The 22009-nt window shown below is 39.2% G+C and overlaps 2 protein-coding genes across 5 annotated transcripts; both read left to right on the top strand.

The window, feature by feature from the left end:
- The first annotated feature begins 438 nt into the window (after window positions 1–438).
- Window positions 439–13150, top strand: LOC136981682 (tropomyosin). 4 transcript variants are annotated; one of them, XM_067278023.1, is made up of 9 exons: window positions 439–750; window positions 912–1037; window positions 3601–3734; window positions 3812–3929; window positions 4424–4494; window positions 4583–4658; window positions 11439–11501; window positions 12484–12553; window positions 12823–13150. In XM_067278023.1, exons 1-9 carry the CDS (start codon window positions 637–639, stop codon window positions 12903–12905), a joined length of 855 nt encoding a protein of 284 aa, XP_067134124.1. In that variant the 5' UTR covers window positions 439–636; the 3' UTR covers window positions 12906–13150. The 4 variants fall into 4 exon arrangements, with proteins under 4 accessions (XP_067134124.1, XP_067134123.1, XP_067134122.1 ...); XM_067278022.1 differs by lacking the exon at window positions 11439–11501 and adding an exon at window positions 11320–11382 and having other exon boundaries at window positions 446–750; XM_067278021.1 differs by lacking the exons at window positions 439–750; window positions 912–1037 and adding an exon at window positions 2676–3174.
- A 4929-nt stretch (window positions 13151–18079) lies between these two features.
- On the top strand, window positions 18080–20612 carry LOC136981681 (cancer-related nucleoside-triphosphatase homolog). Its single transcript, XM_067278018.1, has one exon. It carries the CDS (start codon window positions 18474–18476, stop codon window positions 19041–19043), a length of 570 nt encoding a protein of 189 aa, XP_067134119.1. The 5' UTR covers window positions 18080–18473; the 3' UTR covers window positions 19044–20612.
- The last annotated feature ends 1397 nt before the right edge of the window (window positions 20613–22009 follow it).

Genomic DNA, 22009 nt, shown 5'->3' with positions numbered 1-22009 from the left:
TTCATTTACTATTTTCAAACCGCCTTAAATTCGGACGATAAATCTACGAATTAGCGAAGAGAGTGAAAATAACGGAATGGCGTGTTCGACTCTCCCGCAAAGCTTGCGAACCGTGCAAGGAAGCAGTCATTCGGTATGCTTAACAATTGGGAGCGGGGACGACAATGCACGAATTCCACTTTTGGACTAGAGAGATGCGTGGATTTAGAGAATTTTTCAATTGTTAGAACCCCCTAGTCTCGAAAATTGTCCTTCCTCCGCGATATACCGGAAATTCGACACTTAAAAGGTCACTTCGGACGACAATGGTTCCGTACTCGTAGACCCGTGATTGGAGAAGATAGAATCTATGTACATATGCGCAGCTTCCAGAAACAGCAATCGGAAACGTTATCCTCAACTCATCGGTCCCACCCCTAAGAAGTCGTGTTCCGTGTGGGAAGTGCAGTGTGGGAAAATACTGACGTAGTTGCTCTCCAAACTACTTGGCAGCTTGGTGATTATCTTCGGTTCACTCGGCCTGTTGTAGTCGACGGAGCCTGCACGTATCTGGTGTTAGTCCCTCTTTCGCTTATTCGAATTTGTATATTATTTTGATTTTGTGTAAGTGCCGAAAGCTCGCCGAACGAATTAAAAATGGAAGCCATCAAGAAAAAGATGCAGGCTATGAAGTTGGAGAAGGACAATGCCGTTGATAGAGCCGAAACTGCCGAACAGCAGGCAAGAGATGCCGGTCTACGGGCCGAAAAAGTAAGTAGTTTTCAGCCTTACGTCTCTACATCCGTACGATTGTCCTTTAACGTGCTCGAATGACTGCGCTTCGAAATTGCCCGAGTTCGGACCTTTTGCGGGCGCTTTTTGTTTTTAGCCACCCGAGCAGTAGGAATTGACCAGATTTTTGTATTTTTTAGACCGAAGAAGAAGTGCGAGCTCTTCAGAAGAAAATTCAACAGATCGAAAATGAATTGGACCAAGTACAAGAACAACTGGCACAGGCCAATAGCAAGTTGGAAGAGAAGGACAAGGCATTACAGAATGTATGTATTTTTGTGAATTGCCAATCCGTTTTCGTCTTAATTTTAAGTATAAAAAATGAAATTATGGCGGCTATCCATCTGTTTAAATTCTGTAGCTAAATTTAAAATTTCCGGAGTTATCTAGCCTAATATAAGGCAATGTGTCATCGGGAATTGCTAAATTTAGATGACGCTTCTTTCGGAAACGTACTGGAGCGCACCGATTGAGGGGCGCCTCTAGCGGGAAAAGCGAACACGAAATTGATAACGATAATGGAATATTTTAATTGTTTCGAAGATGACGGAGTTAATCAATCTTATTTGTTGTGTAGAATAAGTGAAATGTAATAAAATCATTGTGTAATTTAAACGGTTTAAGGATTAATTCGAAAGAATTATTATTTTTCCTCGTGTTCTTCGATAACAGTTTTTCGTTTTAATTTCAAATTTGAAACTAAAGAATGGGATTTCGATTCACGAAACGTATTTCTGTTTAATGAGGTTAAGGAAACGGTGTTTAAAGGTTATAAATGTTAATTTTATATTAAGCCAAGCTGTTACAGTTGATGATTTAGTTTTTGTATAAGTCGGAGAAACTAGGCTCTGCTTCTCACGTTCGTACGCCAAGGCTCGCGTGGCATCAAACTGAACTTCAAATTGTATATAAATAGTTTCCGTCTTTCTTTAATGGTCCAATTAATTTCCATTTTTCACTTTCTTCCTCGTTTTTCTAAGTAATTGCAAGGAAATGTGAATAACATTAAGCGCATGAAATGCAAAATTGACGTAAACTGTAGAATTCCCTAACCGTGCTTCAAATTTCTCGAGTTAGCGGTATCCAGTTCGTGGCGATGTTAGTGAAGAATAAATTCCAATGTTCCGAAAGTCGACGAATCGATTCAAAATTCTAATGTATTTATGGGAAAAGGTTCGAATTTTAAACCTATATATTTTTTAATGTAGTAAATTTATAATGGATTTCAAAGGTGTACATATAAAGAAAATGCTAAATTTAACTACCAAATCGGTTTTTACCGGAACATTTTCGTGTTTAGAACTTTAGAAGCTTTTTAATTTTTCCAATAAAATATTTGCAGTTAAAGCTTTTTAGAGAGCTTTAGGTCCCGAGGCAACACCTCGCGCTGCGCCTCTACGTCCGTTGCAAATAATATAACAGTTTTCGGCCATCAACATCTCCTTATGATTTTATGTCGTATAAACTTTGCGGTTAAAAATCGTCTCTATTTTCTGCATCTCGTAATAATTTAGCTCGTGTTAACGGCTCAAAGTTAAATATTTATCAAGAATTGTTGTAAATTTGTTTTCGAATATTAAACTTTATTTGTTTACATTATCTAAATAATTTTCGTAAACTTAAGTCGAACTTCGACCCGACATCTGTAGACGGTTTGCGGAATTAATGGCCAGGAGATATTTTAGACGATTTGAATTTAGTTATTTGCATATTGTAACTTAAACGTGCGAAATGAAACGCATTTCGTTTTAAAATTATTTTTCCAATGAAAAACTCCGAGTATTTCGACTTCGTTTTTTTCTTGTCTCTACTTATCGTCGACATTCCCTAGCCAAATATGGTGAGGTGTCGCTTTACGCGGCGCCATTGGTCGATCGTTTTGCGCAAGCGCTCTGACGACTTCGTCAGTCATTTGGCCATTAGCTTCCGGCGAGGTAGGGTCTCTCGTCCGAACTTAAGCCTTTGCCATGGCCAATTATTGCGTAATGTCGACTTAGTTTATAACGAAGTAAACTACTAACAAACCCAATCGCCTCCTAAGCCTTATAACAAGCGCCTTACAATCGATATTGATGGATTTCTGTTAGAAAGTCCGTCATCTGCCAGATGAGGAATTCTCATACTTCCAGGGAAGCCGTCAGTCTCGAATTTCCCGATCGAACTGCCGACGGAGCCGAGGATGCTTTCGGACAAGAAAGCGACGAGAGCGAAGAGTGGTCCAGGCTTCGGTGTTCCAGCGTCCAGACCGAAGTCATAGCCGAAAGAAATCGAAGAAACAGGCAGCCCAGTTCGGGTTATCCCGGTCTGGCTTTCGGATCCTCCCTCTTCTCTGCCGGCACCATGATGAAGTTCAGCGTCATCTCCAACGAGTTGCACAACATCATGAACGTTCAGCTCAGAAGGGTACGGAATGTTGCGACGGAAGATCGCACTTTCTACGCTCTTCTGGTTTTCCGTATTTCCGCGGCGGGAAACGGAGAAATCTCGTTACCGTTCCGTTCTCTCGAGTCGCTCCTCCGCGGTACGTCGGTTTTTCTGCGTTTCCGATCGTGGACCGAACTTTTTGTCCGTTCGAATACCTACGGATGTTCGATCCCGCGACGACGGAGTCGCGTTCGGCGTCGAAGAATTTTAATATTATTATTATTAATTTTTTTAAACTTAATTTTGTATTTTATCTTTCCAAATAAAGATCTAAACTTATCTGCTTAGGCACCGACGGTTACTTATTTCCTCTTTGATCTCGATAAAAGTATAATTCTACCTTTTACGGCGGCAGTGTGACGACTATTATCGGTTCGCTAAGGAAATCTTATTATGTTTCTACAGGCCGAGGGTGAAGTGGCTGCCCTCAACAGAAGGATCCAGCTGATCGAGGAAGATCTCGAACGTTCGGAGGAGAAGTTGAAAATCACCACCCAGAAGTTGGAAGAGGTTTCCCAGGCCGCCGACGAGAGCGAACGGTTAGAATTTCGCACTCCGGAATTTGTAATACGGGGAAGTAAGAATTTAACTTATTGATTTTTGCATTTTCTTGCAGTATGCGTAAGATGCTCGAGCACAGGAGCATCACCGACGAAGAACGTATGGACGGTTTGGAATGTCAGCTGAAAGAAGCCAGAGTGATGGCCGAAGATGCCGACAGAAAGTATGACGAGGTGATCGAATGTTCCGTGGCCAGTTTGTCCGAAACGGAGAATAGTTAATTATTACTAAAAATTGGATTGAACGAAGCTGAATTATAATAATAATTGCACATTAATCGGTGTTAAGCATACACATATACGATTTATTTGTATATAAACCTATGTATAAACAACAAATATATTATTTTTTCTTACACTTTATAAAATTTATAATAAATTATTACAATAATACAAGTTCTTGAACATTTTCGCTCAAAAAATCCAAAATCAAAGATTTTGGAGCTAACAAAAGTTAGATTGACACACTTGCAAATGCTAACATTTTTGCCTTTCTAAAATCAAAACTTGGATTGTTAACCTTAAAAATTATATCGACGTGTTAAATAAATAACAATAAACAAATAAAATAAATCGATTACGATTATGTCGTTAAACTAATATCGTACTGCATGAAACTAACGTAACAAATCCCGTCTGTCAGAGTCTAACGTCGACGTCTCGTCCAGGTTGCCCGCAAGCTGGCCATGGTAGAAGCCGATTTGGAACGTGCGGAAGAACGTGCCGAGACCGGCGAATCGTAAGTTGACGAGTCGACCGCTCCGTTTCCGACGACCGATTCTCCGTTTACGTTTAGTACTCATGCACATTTATAATCATTTTTACAGCAAAATTGTAGAACTCGAGGAAGAATTGAGAGTTGTTGGTAACAACTTGAAATCCCTGGAAGTTAGTGAAGAAAAGGTAAGGGGTTTTCATAATATGCAAATCATGGACGTTTTTGAAATATATATAAAATGTGCAGGATTAAATTTTGCATTTTTCCTTTTTTACTCTTGAAAATCCAGTATTTTCAGATAGCTTTTCGTGTAACCAATCTTTTTATTACTTCCTCTGCTTTTGTGTATACGGGGTTCCTACGCACCTAGAAAGTCGGTAAAAGTCGTGGAATGTCGGGAAATTGTTAAAAATTGTCAAAAAGTCGTGGAATTTGCTTCGTTAGATGCCGTGTCGATTTTTTGCCGACAACGTGCTCGACCGAGTGTAGTCATCTGCAGTCGGCAAGAAGTAATGCGGTGCAATACAACTTACGAAAAGGGGTGCAGAATATTTTCAGGACCCAAAATTTTTCCAAAAATTTACAAAGTACACAAATGATAAATAATTTAAATGGTATTATTTATCATTTTAATAATTTTGATTGTGTAACAAAACAATTTCTGATTTTTCCAGTTTATTAATATTTTATTAAGTTTGGGAAATTTTTTAAGAGATAAATTTTATAAATAGATACTTTTGTACATGGATTATATAAAATTTCTTAATGAATAATAAAAAATAATTGATTTTTTTTTCTTTTTTCAAAACCATGTATATTTTTGGTTGTGGAGTAATAATAGAATTTTAATAGCACATTTTATTTTTAATTTTAATAATTCAGCATTTATAAAAAATATATAACTGTTAATTAGAAAAAATTACTAACTAAAACATTGGAGAAGCAAAACATACAAAGTCGAATGCTGTTTTATCGTATCGGTGTGCCATACCGTAAGGGACACGACGGTCGGGGAATTTGCACCTGGTTGGTCGCGAGAAGGCAGGGAAAGTCGTGAAAATTAAAATTAAAATTTGAGTAGGAACCCTGTATAATCCTGTAACAGAAGGAAACTGTGGCAATTAGTAAAAAAATGATCCCCAAAATTTTTACATTTTTGGACTTGGGGATCTTGAAACATCAAGAAATGCAAAAACAATTGGAGGTTTTTTATGTACATCTGGATGTTTGTGTGTGACACAATTTTGTTTGTCCACTTTAAAGTGTAATGACTCCCGTACTCTTTGTCGAAAACTTCCAAAATTTTGCAGGGAGGTTCGTGTATTAAGGCAGCGATTCTCGACCGCCGTGCCACGGCACTCTAGCGTGCCGCCGCTGCAAATACCCGTACGTAAGCGACGTCGGACGAGCGGTTCGATTAGTTCTACCTACTAGAGGCACGTTTGGGAAACTTCGACCTAAATAACCGACCGTGTTTAAAAATCGCCGGTCGTCCTGCGGTACTTACCGAAGTAACCGTGCGTGCCGCCAAACTTTTAAATTATTAAAAGCATACCGCGACGACAAAAAGGTCGAGAATCGCCGACCTCTAACCACCAAAATTGAATAGCGTCCGTCTCCCCGATACGGACGCTATTCAATTTTGGTGGTTAGAGGTCGACGTGGTGGAGATAAAGAGAATCTCGTGTCATATCTTAAGCGAGATCAGACTTTGTGAAGATTTTATTTATTAGCCTTTACAGTTTATTTTTTTTTTATAAAATTGATCTACATCTTGAAAATTAAACTTTTTTGCCATTTTATAATAGAAAATTATAAAAAAAAGTTTTTAAAATAATATAACGTCGGCACCACACGTAATTTTAAATTTTCTGGGAAAGTTATATATCTTGTTGCTGTATATTTTTAAACAGTTATAGAGATTTTTTTGGTCACTGCAGCTACAATTTGATTATAAATTTTAGATCAAACTCAAGATTGGTTGAATAGGAATATCAGAGAATTATTTGATTTGTTGTTTATTATTTGTGGATGTTGCAACACAAGTTAGGTTTATTGCTTACCTTTTGTAGGTATTGCAGCCAAATTTAACTCTTGCTTATCTTTTTTATTTCGTCAAATTTTATTTTACCATTAAAAATACTCAAAATTTCGAAATATTTGCATAATTTTATAAATACAAAGCCATTAGTATATTAAACTGCATCAAAATGCCTTTCACAATGTCTTCGTTTGACATCCCATTTTATATCAATAAATTATTATTAGAGGTGGTTTGGATAAGATTTGCTTCAAAAAATTTACTTGAATATAAAGATAATCCTGTAAAATATATAAATTTACACTTTCTAATTATAGTAAAATCTGCAGAGATATAAAAGCTAAGTTAACTATAAACATCTGATGATATCAATAATTTATAGTTATACTGTCCTAATAAATACTGGATATTCAAGAGAGAATTTATAGAAGTTTTTGCTCCTTTTGAACAGATAATTATATTTTTATGGTGATTTTGCAATATCTGACCTTTTAATATTAAATTATGTTAATAATTTAATGTTCGTGTGTTTAAATTAAGAATTATTTATCAAAAATATTAGATAGGTAATTAATATTTTAGTAAATTTGTTTGTTCTTTTTAAATGAAATGCAAATTTAAGTCCTGTTTTTACAAATTTTGAAATTTTATTGACTTATTTGAGCAGCAGCAGTAATTTTTTTCCAAATTTTGTGTTTTTTGCACAAATTTTACATTAACCGAGCTTTGCGTAAAACATTTAGTTTTCCCATTTGCAGTTTTACAATTTTATTTTAATTTTTTCTTGATAATGCAAAGCTGTTTTGCTTTTATTTTCATTTTAATTTGGTATGTTGCTTGCTTTTTATCATTTCAGTTTATTTTTTGTCTTTTTTTTTTGCATGATGTAACTCTAAGCTGCTATTTGTTTGTTTCATTTGCAGTTTATTTAACTGCATGTTTTTATATTTGCTTATTTTATTTTAATATACAGTGGAACTCTGATACAGTGAACAGGCAAGGAACCACTAGTTTTAGTTCATTCTATCTAAAGTTCATTATAATCATGTATCAAAAGAATGATTAAAATGCATTGAAAAATGCAATAATGCACTCAATATTCAGCATAATCCATTTCTTAAGCATTTATACTGCCCTTTATCACTATGTAATTTTGTACAACTTTGAAAAACCTCTAACCAACTACTGTTTGTAATTCTTAATGAGTTTTTTGTTTAGCAATTTTTCCAATTGACAAACATTGTATGTCAATATATTTGCATCCGATTCTTCTCGAAGTTTTCGAGTCCTCGCATTTGTATTAATTCCAGTGCATTCCGGTCTTCCTCGGTGCTCTGAATAGGAACAATTGCTTTACGCTCGTCATTTTCTTTTCCTTCCTCTTCTTCGTCTCCCTCTATTTTTTCTTCCGGGGCAATCGCAGATTGCAAAATTTCTTTATCTGTAAGGACTCTTTCCGTAGCGAGATCGGAGCTCGCGTAATCCGGCACGCTCGAGCCGCTCGAGGCTCCTTCGACTTCGGTCGGTACGGGACCGTCGACGTCGGCGGCTCGTATCTTCGCCGCCTTTTGGATAATTACGGCGATCGAAAAACGGTTCGAGATAGTTTTGGATGTCACATTTTCCCACGTGGCATAGATTGAAATTGTTGAATGCTTTGGAGTTGTCCAAACACTGGATCTGCTTCTTCACTATTTGTTCTCTGTAGTGAAATTTTAAGTTCTTTATACCTTGGTCCATTGGTTGAGAGGCGCTTACAGAATTTGGAGGGAGATAGACAATTTTTATATTGTTGAACTTCATATCTGAGCAGTGCAATTATCAATTAAGAGGAGGATTCTTCTCTTCTTTTTTGATCAGAGTATAATTCCAGGACAGCCCAGTTCTGGAAAATTTCTGCAGTGACCCATGTTGTTTTATTTGTGTCATAGATGCATAGATGACAGTTAGATTCTTACAAAAATTTCTTTTAGTCCTTGGAGCAATTAAGTTGAATAAAATATCTACAAATGTGAGGCAGATAATGGTAAGGGCTTATCACACCAGTGAAAATAGACACAAACACTCAGGAATCAAAGTAAAAACATTTAATAAAAACAAAAAAGGGGATGGACAATAAAATTGACTACGTAAATATGAAAGCAAAAAGACCTAAAATGCATTTTGAACTATTTTCCAATAGAAAATAATCCCTCTTCAGTTGGTAATATATTTAAAGCTATACAAGATAAAGATAAACACACCACTATAACCATACGAGCAATAAGCCTCGCGTTTGTAGCTATTTTACTTTAATTAGATTCTTACGATTAATATTTTTGAAACGACGAGTTTTCCCGTGGCTTTTTAACGACCGTTTCAATTTGTTCGTATCGGTTCCGGTAGCATTTGAACAGGCGAGGATTGTCACTCTTTCCCTCGACATCTCGCCTCGAGTACATTTCTCTCCCGAAAGTAAGGTGAAAATCGAAGCGAGCGAACCCAATTGTGCTTTTTCCTCTCCTTTTTCTTAAGCACCCACACATTTGAAGGCTAAAGTCTTTGATAGCACAGCCTCGAAAAATAGTCCAGTCTCGTCTACGTTGTAAGTGTCTCCGGGACAATACGACGGAAGCCGACGGAAGCCATCGTCGATCCGGTCGGATATCTACTCGTCCACCGCCCCGATTTCCCCACGGACTAGGTGCGCGTCGAGCTTTTAAAACGGTCCGTTCGACCCGAAGAAACGGTCACATAGTCGTCCTCGGCATCCACGACGCCGAGTTCCTCGACAAATTCCAGCACCTTCGACGGTAGCGGCGGTCCGCTCGAGGAAACATTTCCGGTTCTTTGCACCCGGAACCATCTTTGGAGGGGATCTAGGTCTGGAAAACTGTTTTTTCTGGCCCTCTTTCTCTCCTAGATTATTCACATTACGACAATGAGTTCACAGTTTCGTCGATGTTGGTCATTATAATTCGCCCGTGGACAGGTGAGATATTTCGATTTGTCCTTCAGAATGTGACTTATCGTGCTGTTGGCAATGTTGTACTTCTGACATAAATCTTTTCCGGTAGCTCCAATGTGAGTTTTGTCGATTATCTCGAGTTTATCAGTAATGGACAATTGTCTGTACTTTCTACTCATTGTAGTTTTTTTACTGTTGGTGAGTTGGCAGTGGATAGCTTGCCTTTCCGAATGCTACCGAATACGAAAAGGCGAAGAAGTCTATGTCGACGAGGAACGTTAGTAATTAATACGGTACTGTAGTTTCTAGTAAACAAGAAATGTTTTGTAGGAAAAGAAGCGCATGGTTTACGAGGTGTTTCGCCTGGAGGCAGTTCACTGTAATAAAAGTCTGAAATAGAGGTTCAGAATAATTAGGGCGAATGCGGCCGAGTTTTACTATATGCAATAAAAAATGCATTAAAGCCAAAGCGCCTACGCATAACGGGCTAGACTGTTCCATTGATGCGAGTTCCACTGTAATTTTTTCAAATTATGTACATAAAATGTTATTTAAATCTATAGATTTATTATTAAATCTTATTATTGGTAACTGCAAAGAACAAAATGATTCTTTTTATTATTATTGTCTTTGACGGCCAAACGGCCGAGGTGCCGCCTCTGCAAGATCTGGTACGGAGTCGGAAATATTCTTAGCCCGTTTGATCGGATGTGGCAATTCCCGTGTTTTGCCGTAGAGAAGAAAGAGTCGCGAGATTTTCTTTCATTTTATTAAAAGAAAAATATAATCTTGGCGAAACATCCTTACTTATGCAACGGGCAAAATGAAAGAATTAAAATTTGAATATTTTGAGACGACGAGGGCAAATCGAATTATTTGTTTTGTGTGCAGCGCAAGTGATCGCGTGCATTACGTAGTCTGTTATATTTCGATAAAAGATGCCCTGCACCGCGTGATTAAATGTCAGTAGTCGAGTCGCGTTCGTTTTAAATTGAAAATGACACCGTCGAGCTAACGGGATGATCTTAATCTTAACTCGTGTATCTGTCGACCGGTAAACCGATTCGGATGTCGTCCTGCCGAAGAGTTATTAAAACTCCGGGCGACCGAGTGGTTTTTTTTAAGTCTTTCCGCCCTGTGGGCGCTAAGAGGGCCTCTTTTAGTAGGCCCATTATGGGTTCGGCCAGGTCCACAATGGGGCGACCGGGTGGTGAGGGACGGGGCCCGACTTATCCGAACGGACCACCCCCGAAAAATTCCTGGGGATTTCTCGACCCGTTCGGATTCGATCCCGGGTCCCCTAGTGCGGTAGGCTGCCACCTCGACCGCTCGGCCGTCCGGCCTCGAAGGGCGACCGAGTGGTAACGGCAATGGATTTAAAGTTGAAATTGACGTGGATGCCATCAATTTGTTCTACGCAGTCGTACCCGATAACTGGCTTATTAATTAATACCGGAATGCACGAAATTTATTTTAAACTTAAATACGTTTTTATTAGTTAAGTATTGTATATTTTTATAATAATTACTGCACAAAACGTCGTCCGAAGTATGCGATACTCCTGGCTTTCCGCACTTGGTCTCCTGCTGCTGCTCCTATACGTTTACCTCAAGTAGATTTGTGAACTGCCAGGTATTTGCCGTAAACGAAAAGTATTTCTTTTGAATTTTTTCCTCTTTTAAATTTATTTTGCCACAACGTTTTTGGTGGGTAAACGAAAAGCGGCGAATAATTTTCAAAATTTTACTTTTTGAAACGTTTTGATTTTCGTCTTTACAAATCCTGGCTCTTCGCCCGTTAATTGTGCCTTTAGTTCCTTTATTAATCTCCTTCCACCGTCCGTTTTTCCTTCGCATAGGCCCAACAAAGGGAGGAAGCATACGAGACGCAGATTCGCTCCATGACTTCTCGACTGAAGGAGGTAAGTCCGATCTTTTTCCATGACCGATAATGAAACGTGGACATTTTTGTACGCAGGCCCTTCAGAAAGAAGACGCTTACGAGACACAAATACGGCAAATGACCTCCAGATTACAAGAGGTAGGGCGACGAGTGACGCCGGAAGGTGGACGGACGTCGTCACCTTCCGTCGCTTCCTCTATCCGTTCACGCCGATAGTATTGTCGGGCACGGACGTGAAAATTAACGCCACCCTCCGATTAATAACTTCGCGCTCGTTAATTTAATGTTACGTTAAATTAACGCTGTTTCCAAACAAATCCATTGTAAAATTTAAGACTTCCGACAGTTTACGAGGTAGGAGAGTATTTTTCGCCTAAATTATTGCACGCGTTTTTACTTATTTATTCTTTGTGGTGGTTACTTATATAAACTAAATTAAGTAAGAACGGTCACCTAGGAAACACCGGAACGGAACGTAAGATACGGCTTTACATTTTGCTTCGCGTAGTTACGGTTTACGGGAGGCGATTCTAGGCGAAATCGTTAGGCAAAAACCGATCCGGTCCGGGATAAATGGGGCGGGAAATCGCCCGACGGTTCGGCAAAAGTCGGAATTACCGTCGTCCGCGTCTGGCAGTGCCGCGCCCTCCTGGGAAGGAATGCGATGTTGCCACTTCCCTTCCGTAGAACATATATCTATCGCCCCCTACCGTCCGCAATTTGCGTGCCGGTAGGGGGCCATGGATATATGCGTACGCACGGGGTAGGGCCGGCGGCAACGTAATCGTCAGCGAAAACAAAGGGAACGGTCGACCGTAACCGGTGGAGAATGCCCCAAAGGCGGCGAAACGTTGGGAAACGAGCCCTTCGGTCTTCCCGACGTTAATCCGGATCCGAACCCACCACGCGGGAAAACTTCGCCTGTCTTAAAGTGGGTGTTAGCGGAATGTTAACGGTGTTTTCGGTTACGGTAAACGACGTCGATCCCAGAAAATTGCGCTAAAGTTTCGAACATTAAAGTGTAAATGGGCTTTTTAAAATTGCGGATTTATTATCGAGACGCGATGGAGATTTAAAATGGTGGCCGTTCTAACCGTAAGATCTTTTCTTGGAAATATAGGCCGAAGCCCGTGCCGAGTTCGCCGAGAGATCCGTTCAGAAACTGCAGAAGGAAGTGGACAGATTAGAAGGTAATTTCCCCCATTCCCTTCCCGTCCGGACTAAAACGGACCCGGGTCCTCTTTCCGCCGGGCGCGCTTGCCTTCACCTTTTAACTCGGTTAATCCGGCCTTTACGACGTCGAAACGTAATCGATCGTAACCGCCCCTTCGTATTTTCTTGTTTCGTTTGCCGCCTAACCTTTAAGGACCGACCCGTTGGCTTTCGGTGGCTTCGGTACCCGTGTCGCGGCCCGCCGAAGAATAAATTTTCCTCTGACCGGTTTGCTTGCTTCTTGCAGACGAGCTCATTCACGAGAAGGAGAAATACAAGGCCATCTCCGACGACTTGGACCAGACCTTTGCCGAACTCACCGGATATTAATTCGTCCCGCTTTTCGTTGCCTCTGTATCTATACACCGGTTCCCGTTTTTACTTCACTGCATTGGCAAAAATCATGTGTGCGACGTCCGGTAGAGTGTGTGTGTCCGCAGAAAGAAAAGACACCGGTTACGTCTTGTGGACTTTGGCGGGGATTGGGTTTGTTTGGTAAAGTGACTCGACGGACGTGATTTTAGTGGTGGAAGCAAAATTAAATAACACCCGACGTCGATCTGTTTATCCAAAAACAGGAAAAAATCTTACTTCTGCTAAATCGATAAATAATACAGAGATAATAAATTCTAAATTTACAGAAATCACCCATTGTGTGTTTTTGTCTTTGTCTATGTTTAATATTCTTCCCTTCTCCCGTAGAAAACTTGTTGTTAATAAAAAGTAAACCTTCAGGCAGTGTGATTGACTTATTCCTGTTAACCGCCTTCTTCCGAGATCGTCGCGGTGTCGCCTTCCGTTGCCCGGTCACCGACGCTAAGAAACAATTCGACCGTACCCCTCCGCTCGCCTATCAATTTTTAATCGTTTCTTGGCGGTTTTTACACCCGGAGATACGTCTTCCCGTTTTTTATCTGTAAGTAGGAGCCCTTAGCGGCCGAAACTGCGTTGCAAATTTTTACCGGTCGCGCTACGACTTTGTTAGTTCGCTTACGTCCGACCCAATTACAATACCGGACGCCAAACTTGCGACGAAATACAACGTAGAATCATCTCTGCGGCGGGCCTTTCGGTTTTACGCAATTATCAAAGCCTACGAAGTTAAGGGCTTTTTTCTTACCTCCGAGGTAAAGTTATTACAGTTAGAAAGCGTACGACGGTGCCGGTGTGGCACGCAGTTGGTTTTTTAAAGTAGTCGCCCGGTGTGTCCGAGCGCTTCTCGTAGCGGGTAATCAAAATCGCGGTGACAGTACGATGTGTTGCGCGGAATAGCGCGACGGAAGACGGAAATAGGTCTGCGGTCGAATTATTTTTGCCGAGAATAATGTTCCGTGTCGCCGTTATTACGCCGGAATCGTACGTCGCTTCGGACCCTTCTCGGATGTCTTACCCGAAAAAGTCGGTAGCCGGTAACTCTTGGTCGTAATTGTTAAACTTGCGCGGGACGGCAATCTGGAGAATGTAAGAACTTAACCGAAATCGGTGTTACGGTGTGTTATTTTCGTACAACTAAAATAACTTTATACTTTCCGACATTATCTGGCGTGGCGAGAAGTCGGCCGGTGTTCTTATTGCACGACCGAAGCCAGTCTCTCCGTTGGCCGGTGTTTGAAGGTAAGAGCGAAAGACGTTTAGAAAACGGATTAGAAGATAAAAATCGAGCATCGAAATTTAAAAAATCGTTTCGATTTTGATTTCAAATTTGATGGTGAAAAATAATAATCTGTAGAACAAAACGAAGTAGCGGTCTGTCCGAGTAAACGACAAATGCAACGATTGTTTACTATTATATAAATGTCGGCAAAACTTTGCGGTTTTTAAATAACTAAGTAACTTTCACGGTAAATAAGTTGCCAAAAACATTACTCTCGCTTACTGAAATCAAAAAGAAGTCTTAAATTCGGAATAACGATGAAACGGTCTCCGTTTAATTATATTGATTACCGTTAGAGGATTGATCGCCGCTTCTTTCCGAATGGAGCCAATTGGAAGAATTTTTATTAACAAAATAAATTGCTGCGGAATTACTCCGACGTGTCGTCGTGGGAGATTACGTCAATAATATTTCGTAAATCGTCACCGACCGATTGCGCATACTTTACGAAAGCTTCTTGTTTTAAGATTCGCTAACATTACATCTTCTTATTTTGTATCCGATTCGACAGTCAATTTCTTTTCCTCCGATTAAAATACGCATAGAACTGCTTTCAAAGAAATTCGTACCAAGGAATCTATTAGGTTTAATTTCTCGAACAAATTAATCGGACTCCAAATGTAATCCCATTGCGAGCAGTCCTCCGCCGGCACCGAGATGAAAAAAGGCCCGCAACGAGAATAGCCGGAGGCTCGACGTCCGTGAAAAATCCCCTCGGTTTCTAACGTAAACGCAGTCTACATTCGGGTCTCGGAGAGCGGCCATCTAGCTGTCTAGTTCTGTGTTATTTTACGGTAGTCGGCTAGACAGAAATGACCGCTGAGGATTTCTTCCGAAATTCGGTATTCGGTATTCGGATCGTAGAGTTTATTGCTATTGGCTTGTACTCCGAAAGATAGGCGGGTGATCGCTAGGCGACCGAAGAGGTGGCCTTATAGAAGACGGCCGTACGCGAGAGGGGGTATAGAATGCCTTCCGGGAGGACTTTTGTGGAAGCTGGCCCCTATTCGGGCGTCGTCCGCGAGGAGAAAACCCGGAAAACTCCGAGCTGCCAGCCTGTCCGATCGAGGCGCGAACCTACGACCGAACTTCCGGTATTTTCTTCCGAAATATTTGCGTCGACTGTTTTTTTAGAAATTAGATATATCGGAATTGCCTTTCGTGGACTTGGAGTCTAATACAAACACCGGTTATGGCCGGGAGCTTATATAGTGCCAGAGGCGGAGGGGCCTCTTTTCTACTTGGTTTTTGAATAAATGAAACACGTAGAGTATTTTTTCGTTAATAAAAACTAATTTAAGAGGTTTTATTTTTTGTCGGTAAAAATAACATCTATTCTCCGAACTATAAAGTCAGCGACAGATATTTCGTACCATACAACTGTGGTAAGCATCTGGTCAAAGAATCGCCATTGTTTGGCTTTAGTCAATCCCGAGATCGAGTCTGGGTTGCGAATGCTTGGCTATTTAATATACTTTGTGTTCGCGGTTAAGGCGTCGGTAGGCCTCTCCGAGGATCCGGGATCGAATCCGGGCCGGTGCCGTACGGAACAGATTCGGCCCATCTTCGTCCTTCGTCGTTACGCCTCCGATCTGGGCAATCGAAAAACCTCCAAAATTTCTTATCGGCCGGTTCCGTCCTTTACTCGGTCGTCCGGTGCGGATCTGACCGAACCTGCGACGAGTACGAATAAAGACCTTCTCGGAGCTTCATTTATACTCGTACGTGAATAAAGGCTCTCTCGCAGAGATATATATAAGGCCTTGTGTATATAGGCTGTATACTACGGGTCTGCGGATTCTTCGGTGCATAGATATCGGTCTTATTTCCTCGGGAGATTGCCGAATCTAATTAAGACTACTGCTATAAGTGTCTTTGCAGACTTCGGAATATAAAGGATTCTAGATATATCGTTTCTCGCCCGTGGACAGCTAATCGAACTAGAAGATAGCCTGCCATTCCGTGAGATTTCGCACAAAGCTCTTACTAAAAAACTAACGAACTTTTTAGTAAGAGTCGGGACTAAACTGAAAGTTTTTCTGTCGTTTACTCAATCCCATTACGCAAAACTACCTTTCCGAGAAAAACTCGGTGTAGATTGTCTTACACGCAATATCTCTTTCGAATGAAAAGTTCTAAACATATCAATTTTATTATTATTCTATTAAAACATTCCAAAATTTACGATCCATTCGAAAAACTGTCCCGTAATATATAATGACGATGATATTTACGTCGTCGTCATTTTTAAGAAGCCTCGAAACAGCGAGGTCTACGGATTTTCTCTCGTGCAAAACTGTTTTCGGTCGGACACAATAACGATGCACCTATCGGTGGGCTATATAGTGTATAAAACACCTAACACCGGTAGTTTGTCGCGTGCCGGCCACGTAAAGTTCTCCGGGTTTTCTTTACGTTAGTAAAAACTAAATAGGGATCGGCTCCCGATAAAAGACTCGGGAGGCATTCCCCCGGGAAGTTGGCCTATGCGTTCCGTAGCCGTAATCGAATAAAACCAAAACCAAATGACAATAATCGGTCGATTCCTTAATAGGCGCGAATTTGTATTCCCGAAGCCGAATTTATTCATAAAATTATTTTGTACACTAACAGCACACCCCCGGTGGAAATTATATACATACACTCGTAAGGAATGGTCGGTGGACGGACAAAATTTGCGTAAATGACGAAAAATTTAAGGACATTCTTCCAATTTCGGACGGCGAAGCCAAATCGTAACTCGATGTAGTGTAATTCTAAAGCGCAGGCAAATATACCGGTTGTATTTTAATTAATTAAAGATGTACAAAATCACACGATAATGATTTTCTATTAAAAACATTTTGTTTCGAAATTTGGATTATTACAACGATGCAAAATATGCGTTAATAACCGAATTAGAATTTCGAAGACGGCGCGTATACCGTACGTGAAACGACGATACGATTGAAATTCGATAAAGGGGAATATTGACACCGCGTTATTACCGGGGCCGAGCAAAGACTGCGAGTTCGTATTGCTCCGAGTGACGTAAATGATCTTCATCGACGACTCGAAAAACTAGCCATTTGAGTATGTCGCTGGACGAAAATCTCGAAGGACGAGAAACGCTAAATGTTTCTTACGGTTCGAAATGAATTACTTTGCATTATTCGCCTCTTGTTTCGGCCGATGTACGAAAAATGCCATTCGAACGACAACGAGAGAAAATACGAAACTCGTTAACTCTGCCTACAAATTCCTTTTTCGCCGTTATCGACTCGAATGGCGACACTTGCCAATGTTGCGACCGTGCTTTGCTTTTTCCCGAAATTTTAAATTTCGCTTTATAAAAACTTTTAAATTCCATTTCTGATATTTCGCTCCTATCGATTTTTTCCGTAAATTAAAGTTAAATCGAAGTAGAGGCAAATGGAAGATCGGCAGTAAATTGCGAAAGAGAGTTTCATTTAGGTCACGAGACAAAATAATCGAGCGAAGAGAAAAGAAAATAAAAAAAATCCCGACACGAGGAATCGCGGCACGCGACCGACCGGCATTTCTGAAGAAAAATTGGCTTAATTCGCTGGAAAAGTGTAATATTTTGTTACAAAATTGACGAAAATACAATTAAAATTTCGTTAAAAAACCTAAAAGCGCGAAAAATTTCGTAAAAAAGCAAAAAAACAAATAAAAGAAAAGCGAGTCGTGCGAGCGGAAGCGGCGAAACGTGACCCAACCCAAAATTGGAAATAGCGAGAAAATTAGCGAATAAAATGCAAATTAATATCGAAAAGCGCGAAAAAGTCGGGAATAAAACGGATGAAAGGCCGAAGAAAGCGCAAATTGAGTAGCAAAAGAATAAAAACTTATATTTAAATTTCATTTTTCTGACGTCGGAAATCATTGTTTGATGTCGCGTCTATCGACGTCAGACATTAAAATTATTTAAATTATGGTTGATAAATTGTTGACTAGTTTATTAAAGATAATACTCCGTTGGGTATTTGGTGAAAATAAAAATTGAAAGATGACACGAATACTTTTTTATTAATAAAAACAAGTAACAAATACGCTACAATACTATTTGATATTAAAATTTTCTTCGATTTCCGAGATCACTGACATCATCGTCACTTGCTACCATCGACCGAGGGGAATTTCCTCCGTTATAACTAAATATATTTACATTTTCTTTAATATTATAGATTATTAACGTAGAAGGAGAGTTAAAATAACCGTCTAAAGCTAGATAACGAAGAGTAATGGAAGCTGGATTGAGTTACAAGCACATCTTGTTGACGGGTCCGCCCGGAATCGGCAAAACCACCGTAGTCAGGAAGGTTTACGAGAAACTTAAAGAATATAACACGATAAGAACTAAAGGATTCTACACGGAAGAGATCAAGAGCGGAGGCAAGCGCATCGGATTCGACATCTGCTCCCTGGACGGCAGGAGAGGACCGCTGGCCAGAATCAGCGGCGGCGGCTCCGACGGGCCCCGCGTGGGTCAGTACGTCGTCAACCTGAGTTCCTTCGAAAATCTGGCCCTTCCGGCTCTGGAGACCGACAACTCGCTCCCCACCGTCCTCATCATCGACGAGATCGGTAAGATGGAACTGTTCAGTACGTGCTTTCGGCAGTCGGTCAAGGAACAGTTCGGACGGTCCCCGTCGCTCAAGATACTGGCCACCGTGCCGGTGAGGAGCAGAGGAAAGCCGCTCAGCTTCGTCGAGGATCTGAAGAAGAGAAACGACGTGGAGATTTACGTCGTCACCAAGGATAACCGCGACGAGGTGGTGGCCGAGATAGCGGAGAAGCTGGTTTCCAACTAGGAGTGCGACTCGTCTCCCTCTGCGCCTCTCGTTTTATTTATTGAGAACGAAATATTTGTAAATCTGTTGCTGCGAGGATAGAGTTTACCTTATACGAAAAAAATATATATATTATTATGATAACGATGCTGTTGTGTTCGGCTATTTCGTACGTTTTTGCCGTCGTATTATCGTTTTATCGTTATTATTATTACGATTATCGGTATTTGCTTCCGCGGTCGAGGACGAATTGTGTAACCGTTGTCGGAGTCGTCTTTTTGTGCAGAATCGTGCCGGACTTTGCATATATATCCGTAACGTTTTAATTACTAACGACTTAGCTGTTTTTGTGGGAGACTTTTGTGGATTTGCCAGTTCGTTATTATTTTTTCTAATCTGTTTTTTGAGGAGTTGAGGAGTTCTTGGTTATATTGAGTTTCTTGTTATAAAAGTATTTAAAAAAAATATATATATATATATATTTAAAACTTAAAAAGTATAATTGCAAATTATAAAAGTTTCTACCTATAAGTGATTAAAAGTATCAAAAAAAAAAAAAAAGTATCGGAAGTCCAAAAGCTGTTGGATCCTTATGACGAGACAATGATAGTCCTATTGAATATTTTGTTAACTTATCTGTTTTATTTAGACTTTTTTGTGTTAGTTTTTTGTATACTGTAGATTTGGTGGCTTAGTTATGAATTATTGCAAAAAATAACAAATTTTATATAAATGACAGTTGCAAAATGTACTTAAAACAATCTCGATAGCATTGAAGACTTAAAAAACATTCTCGGTCGGTAGAAGCCGACGGTCGCCCGAGTTACGTTGGCGACTATTTTAACTCGAAGGATTATTCCGTTATTCTTCGTATTTTTATTTTCTACGATAACCTTTGTCGTTGCAATTCTTACCGTTAGGAAACGATACCCGGAGCTACTTCTCGTGAAAACGTTGCCGAGTTGTTTGACGGTGCGTCTCGCACGTTTACTTTCGGGGCCGGTCCGATCGACGTCGGGCTCTCGAATGCGGGTCTGTAAACAACGGGCCGTCGGCGCAACAAAATCAAATAATTTTTCGGCGGTTCGAGACAGAGTACTACATCGAATTGCCTCGTTCCTATGGGACTGGTGCCGTTTACTCTGTTGGACGATTCTCGAAATTTAAACGAGGTGTGTATTATAACTTTTGCAAGATCAAAGCTTTTTGAGGATTTGTGCCGTGTTCAAATTAGTGTTTAATATAGACAATCTGCACTAATTTGTTTTACATTGTATCCATCTGGTAATTTATCATGTATCATACATTATAATCAAAGCATAGTTTGCAATGATTCAGAATATTTAGAAGCCATTTTATGATTTTGTTAACAAATTTTTACAAACATTGTTATGGTATGTCTATATTTGAATTACAAGTGCTTCGACTTAACTGTATAACTAAATAAAACAAAAGGGAATTAACCTGATCTTGTGTCGATAAATTACAGTTATTTTGAGCTATCCGTATGTACTTTGTGTGTAAAACTGTAACGGTACTCTGTATGTGTACTTAAGGTGTTAATTACAATAAATATATTAAGATACAGTACATAGGTAAATTATTATACTAGGTGACACGACAGATTTCGGTTCCAAGACTTCTGGGTCGTCGTTACAATACTTTTTGGATTTATCATATTTTTTCACCAAGGTCTGTTTCTGCAGAACAAAGTCCCTTATCCAGAACACACTGTGTTCCGAACTGATGCAGGAGAGGACAACCTTAGACCAACTATGTTCCTAATCTTTGTATTTAGTAAAATTATAAGTGTTAGCCATTAAGCAGAGATTTCAAGGTATGTTTTTGACGTTTGTCGTACTTAAAACTAAACCGTAATTACGAATTTTCTTACAATACGCTTTGTTTTAAAATTAGTCTGTATGTCTGTCATATTTGCTAATTTACATTTTGTTACCTTGTTTTTAAACATTAATGGATCCATTATTGTATCTTTTATAAGGAGTGAATACATAAATATATATATATATTATATATATTTTGATAATGGATCTTGTGTGTAAACCTGTTGTTTTTCTTGGGAATGAACTGGAAGGAGCCACTTAGCAGAGAAATGTTTTTTTTTTAGCAAAGGGCTCCTTATCTGGCAGTTCTGTTTTTCTTAGGAATATATTTGTAGAACTTTTTAGCAAATTACTATAGTGAAAAATCATAATCTATTGTTGATACTGTACTTGTACTTTGTTGAAAGCCCTATATATAATCCATGTATGATATAGGCTGTTAGTAGTGTTAAAATCAAAATAGTCAAATCTATGGTTGAAAAACAAACAAAACAAATTGCAATTTATCTTAATTAAATAAAAACTTAGATGTGTTCAACATAGTTTTTTGGAAAATTATTGTCTGCTGTATCTAAGAAAACAAATATATATATACATACATATATATATATATATATATATGTATACTAACAAGTATAATGAAACAGGTCAAACATACTGGTTACATTTTAAAAAATCAAAGAAGTTTGACACAAAGACACATTTGATTCACCTAATAAATTGACAGCATTAAAATGTATATATGTTGCACAAATGTGTGTCATGACTGCTAATGATCAGATTTTACATAATCAAAAGTGTTTTTGTGCAACATTTTTTTGATTTACTAAACACGAGTAGTTTGCAGCAAGAGGAAACTGACAATGAGAATACAATATCAGTTTTCTTGGAAAGAAATGAAAATTATTCCTAGCAAGTATTGATATTTCTGTTCTGGACATTGTGAGTAAAATATTGTTCCTAGTCTTATGAATAATTTTATCATCATACTAATGATATATACACACACACACATATATATATAGTGTTGTATAGAACTACTAAACTTTTTTAGAAAATGAATTGCTTGTAATTTGATTTTATAGAATGTATTACAATTGTTTTAACATCTTACTTTTAGTACTTGTAATCATATTGTGCTCA

The sequence above is a fragment of the Centruroides vittatus genome, unplaced genomic scaffold, assembly GCF_030686945.1.
Source record: "Centruroides vittatus isolate TY-2023 unplaced genomic scaffold, ASM3068694v2 contig_787, whole genome shotgun sequence".
In the NCBI taxonomy this organism is placed as follows: Eukaryota; Metazoa; Arthropoda; class Arachnida; order Scorpiones; family Buthidae; genus Centruroides; species Centruroides vittatus.
Note: the sequence above shows the minus strand (reverse complement) of the source record. Positions and strands in the feature narration are given on the sequence as shown.

Excerpts from the sequence above, each read along its gene's own strand:
- LOC136981682 (XM_067278021.1), top strand. The coding sequence starts at position 2,878 with ATGAGGAATTCTCATACTTCCAGGGAAGCCGTCAGTCTCGAATTTCCC. Across the intron at positions 3,930-4,423 it reads CCGACAGAAAGTATGACGAG|GTTGCCCGCAAGCTGGCCAT; the intron begins GTGATCGAATGT and ends CGTCTCGTCCAG. Across the intron at positions 4,659-11,438 it reads TGGAAGTTAGTGAAGAAAAG|GCCCTTCAGAAAGAAGACGC; the intron begins GTAAGGGGTTTT and ends TTTTGTACGCAG.
- LOC136981681 (XM_067278018.1), top strand. The coding sequence starts at position 18,474 with ATGGAAGCTGGATTGAGTTACAAGCACATCTTGTTGACGGGTCCGCCC.